Consider the following 6747-nt stretch of genomic DNA (forward strand, 5'->3'; position numbering starts at 1 on the left):
GTTCTAATTATTGATTAAACAGCTATTCTTTCCACTGCCTATAAGTTCATACCCTACAATCACTCTAATGAGTACTTAAAATGTATAGTGATTCCTGTTTAGAGTTCTCTTCCAGTTTAGAAATATTCTATATATGACAAGAAATAAAAAGTTATGCTACTTTTATTTAGTGGATATTAAAATACTAGCTTCCACATCATCTTACAGCCACTATACTAAAACCAAAGCATGATAAGCATTAATTGCTCTAATTTAGAAATTTTATTAAAATTATTTTACTCACAGCACCAGTTTCATCTCGAAGTGTTGAAATTCTTCCACTCAGCAAACTGGAAGCCATTAACCATAAGTTAGAGTTAGTTTTAAAATCTGAGCATAAATAAATGAACTAATTCCTTATCAAATGTCAAAAAAATTTAGTGAGTAATCTGTCTCCAACTTAAAACATTTCTACTTTAAGGATTACAATTTTATATAAAAAATAAAAATCTTAATTAAACTCAAGAAAAATTATCTTGGCAAATAATCAAATGTAGAATAATATAAGCAATCATATAAATTACCTGGAAAAAAAAGAATCTGGTATCCACATTAGCGTTTGTCTTGAGGTACTAAATCTGCAAATGAAAATTATCTACTATAAATATGATTTGAAATTTCAATATTAGATAACTTGCTTTAATGTGCTAGCTAATAATTTATAGGCTATTTCATAATTATAGCTATACTAATTGTATGTATTGCATTTTTATTTTAAAATGTTACTACTTTCAGTTCAGAGTTAAAATTATTCAAGCAGCTCTCAGCAAAATCAAACAATTTTCTACCATATAACACTCCCTAAAACACTACTTCCCAGCAAACTAGTATGGTAAAGAATCAATCAGGCCATCACATAGACTGTCAAACCAAATTTCAACTTCTCAGCTTAACATTCAAAATTATCCTCAGGTCTCATTCCATCTCTCCCCCTAGACCATCCTCTTCATGTCTAGTAATCCAAGTCCCAAGTCCCACTCATCTTTCTTGATATCACTCAGATTTACCTTCTCTACAATGGCTTTTCCAAGTATTCTATCTTAACTCTTTTTGAGCTCACAGTGATTTCACTGTAAATTGTGTATTAAACACCTTTAATATTTATGCAATAGATGTGGAATTTGTAGTTGCTGTATTCATTCATTCAAAAATCACTCTGCAGGGATATCATTGTTTTGAAGTTAACTGCTATTTGATTAAATCCAATTATTACCATCAATTCTGGGGGGAATCTTTACCTAAGTACACTGTAAGAGACTGGGACAAGAAATCAATGTAAATCAACAAAGTAAAGGAATATAGACTTCATCTAGCCAGCCCTTGTCTGAATATTTTCATTTTAAGAAAAACTGTTTCAACTGGATATGGTGGCAAAGCCTGTAATGTACTTGGTAGGCTGAAACAGGAGGATTACATGTTAAGGACAGCCTCAACAACTTTAGCAAGCCCCTCAGAAATGTTGTGAGATCCTGTTTCAAAATAAAAAAAAAAGGGGGGTTAGGAAGGTACAACACCTCTGGGCCCAATCTCTAATACCACAGTATCCCTCCCCAAATATACACATACCAAAAAAAACCCAAAAAACAAAAAAAAACAACAACTGTTCAGCATCAGCCTTACACTGAACTCACGCAGAAGAGAGCCTAGCAGACCTCTACTTTGACTCCATATTCAGTTTTCTAGCATTAGATGGAATCTCTAAACTTACTTGTATTTTTAAAACTAAACAAGGTGACTGAATACTGGCAACTGGTTGTCATATGATGTCACCAGGAAGCACCGGCAAACCTCAGCCAAAATGGATTAGGGATGTTCAAGTATAAATAAATATCCTGTATATTTCTGCCATCGCCTACATCAATAGCATAAAATTATCAGAAAAAAATAAAAACTGCTTATCATTTGCTCATTCAAGCCTGTCAAGCCTCAAAATTCATTCTATTTCTCGTTCCCATCTTCCAAGCAGCATAGCAAACAGCAGTGGACTGAAGACTAGGTTGAGAACTGCAGTATCACACTAAGGCTGACAGGGAGCGGTGTCAGAGAACCCATTCACCTCAGTTCAGCAAGTCCCCCTAAGCACCTGAGGGAGCAATGACTCCTCACATTCTCTCTTGATAAGTGGACTATTCCTTAAACACCAATTCACTCAAGTTTATTTTCAAGAATGCATTGTAAACACAATAATATATTTTCTTAATAAAAAGGAGAGTGGAGAAAAACCCATCATGGCACTTAGCCCTTAGTACATACTCAATAAATATTCGTTGAAACTGAGGTGTGCTAACCAGAACCATGTATTATTTACTCTGTTAAATATTTTATACAAAACTAACATCACTTTTTTATGCAATCTGTAGACATTCTGTGGTTACAATGAGGCATTCCCAAAGCAAGAGTGGACAGATATCACTAAACTGCCCACTTTACAAATCGTTTAGCAACATGGATCTCGGTGTCAGTCAGAGCAGAAACAGGGTCTGTACTGTTCCATTAAAAGTGCCTGTTACAGCTTTATTCTGTCTTCAACAGCAATTTTCTATTACTCTCTCACTGACTGCAGGAGAGACAGTGAAAATATTCAATCATTAAAAGGCATTTATAAATAAACTGCAGTAAAGAATACTTTAGAGAACATGGAGAAGTTAACCACCCACTAATTTCATAAATTATGAATAAGTGTTTCAACTTCCTATATCCATTAATCTGACTAAGAAAGGAGCCAAAACTGTTTAGTAAAGAAAATATGGCAAATTTTCCCAAGTATATTTCTTAGCAAACTCTTAAATAATGAAAAGTAGATTATCACTAGTCACAGAAAACTGACATGGTCAACAAAATAAAAGCAAACAAGTCAACGGTAAGATCCACAGATTCACAGCAGGAAAGAGTCATTGGTTTTGGAAGTCATCAAATTAATTTTGATAACTCTGACCCTGCATATTTATCACTTACTAAGCAGACTGCTTTCCAAAATAATCCAAATTATGTGCGACTTAGAAAAGAAACACAAATCTCCTTAAAGTCATATTATTAATTTTAACTTTTAATCAGCATTGATTACCTATAGGAATTATAGAATCAATCAATATGTATAATATTTTGTAGGTGATTCAAAAAGTAGTCTAAAGCCTTCACTTAGGATTTCATATATTATTATTATTTACAAAAATCAAATAAAGTTGAAAGAGCCCCAGTATGACTCAATTTGTGATTAATTCTGTTATGAATGAGTAAAATTTTAAGCCTCATGAGAGATGGCCAGCTTTTAATAAAATGTTGAACTTTATACTATAGAATGTGGCTCTGGTTAGCACCCCTCAACTTCAACAAATATTTCTTGAGTTAGTGCTAGGTGCCAAGCACTACGAAGTTAGTCATTACAAAATGAAATCTGGAATTTCAGGACAAAGATATTGAACCCTCACCTGCACCAATTTCTTCTTTTTTTTCCAAACAAGAGAAAATGAGAGAAAAAAACAAACACTCCAAACACAGAGTCCTCAAATTGGTTTCAAATATAATTTCATGAAACCGAAAATATTCTACAATTCCATATGATGAACATAATTCTTTGCAAGATATAGGAAAGCCTTTTTTGATCTCATGTCTATAGTGTGTCTATAGTATGAAAAGGTTCGTGTGAAATCTGTTATGCAAAAAGATGAAGAAACTAACATACCCAGTTATATTCCATGCTACTTGCTCTCACTAAATTAGCTTGAATGTAATCTAATTTTTTATTCTAAACATTACTACTGATAATGCCACTAACCTTTGCGTTTCATGTTTATTACTTCAAATTCCATTGTGACTCCTGTAAGACTGGTACTATTATTGTCATTTTATATTTTAGGAAACTAAGTACCAAAAAATAACTTTCCCCAGGTCACAGAGCTAATTAGAGGTAAAGCCTGGAAAGTGAAATCATCTACCATCAGTTTGACTCCACAAATTCCCATAGGCTGGGCCTGGCCCCTCTCATGGGTCTAAAATCATAATACTCATTCATAATAGAATTAATCACAAGTTGAGTCATACTAGGGTTCTTTCACTTTATTTTTTGTAAATAGTATTTACACCTCTAAATGGGCTCTTATCATCTCTAAGTCACACACAAAGTTTGTAAAAATTGATCATTTCTATAATTCTTTTAGGGATGTCTATTTCCACATCTCTTAAGAAAAAAAGATAAATAAAATTCTCCTGTTTAGTTTTACTATGACCTCTGACTTCCAAGCTTCAGTTCTATGCTACAGGTGGTTGGTTTTCCAAGTGGCAATTCATCTACTTCAATGACAATTACATCAGGATATTCTCTCTTACAAGGACTTAAGTGATTGAAGTAATCTGTGTATTGTACAAGATTCAAATGATTTCTATGTATTTTAGCTCCAAAATGCTGCAAGAGTAATGAGATTCAAAGCAAATCTAGAAAATAATCTTAGATCACCTTAAGTCATATGTTGTTTCAGTAAATCAGATCATTACCCATTTTAAAGCCAATTTTATCTTAACAATGCTAGGATATTTTAATGTTTTAACATTTATTTTTCATTCCTAGCAATGCATGTCTTCTAAATTGTTCAAACCAGTAATGTATTTATTGCTTTACTTTCTATTCCCAATTACCACTTATATAAACTTAGAACCTGATAAAAGATCATGATCCATAATTAGTGTAAACACAAAGTAAAATGTTCCTCAATTTCAAAATTTAAACGGAAGGCCTGGCGTGGTGAACCACTCTTTTAATCCCAGCATTCCGGAGGCTGAGACCAGAGGATTGTAGTTCGCAGACAGCCTCAGTTACATAGCAAGGCCCTTCACAATTCAGTGAGACCCAGTTTCAAAATAAAGAATAAAAAACAGGGCTGGGAGTATGGCTCAGAGGTAGAATGACCCTAGGTTCCATCCCCGGTACAATAATTAATAATAATAATAATAATAATAATAACAACAACAAATAAAAATAAAAAGACTAAAAAATATAGCTGGGGTATAGGTCGGAGGTACAATGCCCTTAAGTTCCATTCCCAATACCGCAACAACAACAACAAAAATTAAACTGAGTTATGTAGTCATTAACCAGAGTTCACTCATTAAGCCACCTACTTTCAATATAGAGTAAATAATAATACTTTATTTTTACCATAATACTGCATGTCCTTTAAAAGCCTGATTATCCACAATCATTACCAATTAGAAACCAGTGTTGGGGTTTAAAATGATTATAATGCTACTCTTTATTCTTAACAAATTGAAGGCCTCCTCCTGCAGCGTCTTCCATTTTTACATCCATAGTTACCTGCAATATTTGGATATGGTTTTAAAAATCCCATCACTTACATTACGAGGTATAAATCCCTAAACAACTGGTATCTATATAATGGCAGTTATAAACCCTTATTAAAGCCTTGCTTTAAAGACAAGGAAAACAGGATGAAGTACTGCAGTTTCTGGTGCTGAATTCTCTAGCACAAAGACCTATTAAATGTTTAGAATTAAAGCACTACACGTTGATTACTGCGGTTTACGCTGTCACTCTGCATTTTCTTAAAAAAAATGCTAGAAGTCTTAGATGTTGAAAACCTGCCATATTTCTATCACATCAAAATACAAGATACACCACAGCACTTCACTGCGCTTAAAACTCAACCACCCCTTGCTTCAAGAGGGCTGGCAAACTCCCTTTTCTAAGAAGAGTGACTCATAAGTCGTGGCAAATTCACAAAAGCTGCTTTTTCCTCCCCAACCAGCTTAATAAAGGCATGGAGAGGGAGTGGAAGGCCAGGGAGACAGAGGCGCTTTCAGTCTGTTTACTCGCTGCAATACCCAGAGCTTCCCGGGACCCGGGGTTCCAAAGGCTGTTTCTGGACACAACGGAGCCCGCCCACCCCGCGCTCCGACCCCCTAAGACGAAGGCGTCGGGGCCGCTTCTCCGATCGCCGGCAGCCGGGTCCGGACGAGGTGAGCGCCGCCCTCGCCCACACCTGGCTGCCCGGGAGCAGGAGGCGGCCGGGGCGGCGTCCCCGCGCAGGCCCCGCCTGGCATCTTCGGGGGACGGAGGCACCGAGGCCGCTCGCCGGCCCGCCAGGTGCGGCCCCGCGGCCCCTGCAGGCCCGGCCTCACCTGCGGGCCCGGCCTCACCTGGTGCCCCCCACGTTCAGCTGCACGATCTCGCCGCTGCCCGCCGCCGCCGCCGCCGCGGAGCTGCCGCAGTGCCCTCCCGCCATGGCCGCCCGCTCGGGGCGCGCTGGCCCGGCCTCCGGCTCCCGCGGCGCGCCAAGGCCGCCCGGCCTCCACCCCTCGCGGCCTCCAGGCCGCCGGGCCTCCTCGCCTCAGCGCCGCGCCGCCACCGCCACCGCCACGGCGGCTGCTGCAGCCGCAGCTCGCCCGGGAGGAGGGGTCGCCGCTCGGGACAAAATACCGCGGCGCCCGGGATTCGCGGGCGGCGGGACGGGAGGGGTGGGGCGGGGGAGGGGGCGGGGCTTCCAGGCCGCGCGGAGGGAGGGGAGGAGGGCGTGCAGGTCCCGCCCCGCTCCTGCACCCCAGGGCTGGGCAGCCCCCGAGGGGACCCCAGGAGGGAGAGCGCAGTGTCCCCCTTCTTCACATGCATTCGGGAGAGGGCAGGAAACTTCCTAGAGGTAGTCCAAGAAGATTCCTGGGTACAGGTGTTCTAATGCAAGGAGGACACGGGGAATTTAA

General features: G+C 39.2%; 1 protein-coding gene across 3 annotated transcripts in view; it reads right to left on the reverse strand.

Moving 5' to 3' along the window:
• Nucleotides 1–6275, reverse strand: part of KCTD3 (potassium channel tetramerization domain containing 3) — a gene marked incomplete at both ends in the record, with an annotated part of 52859 nt that extends 46584 nt beyond the window's left edge. For all 3 annotated transcript variants that reach the window (XM_080699068.1, XM_080699067.1, XM_080699066.1), the window contains 3 exons: nt 284–329; nt 564–617; nt 6190–6275. In XM_080699068.1, the coding sequence (XP_080555194.1) occupies nt 284–329; nt 564–617; nt 6190–6275 (186 nt within the window). The remainder of the gene's footprint in view (nt 1–283; nt 330–563; nt 618–6189) is intronic.
• Between the last annotated feature and the right edge of the window lie 472 nt (nt 6276–6747).

The sequence above is a fragment of the Muscardinus avellanarius genome (assembly GCF_963383645.1).
Source record: "Muscardinus avellanarius genome assembly, chromosome: 7".
Taxonomy (NCBI): Eukaryota; Metazoa; Chordata; class Mammalia; order Rodentia; family Gliridae; genus Muscardinus; species Muscardinus avellanarius.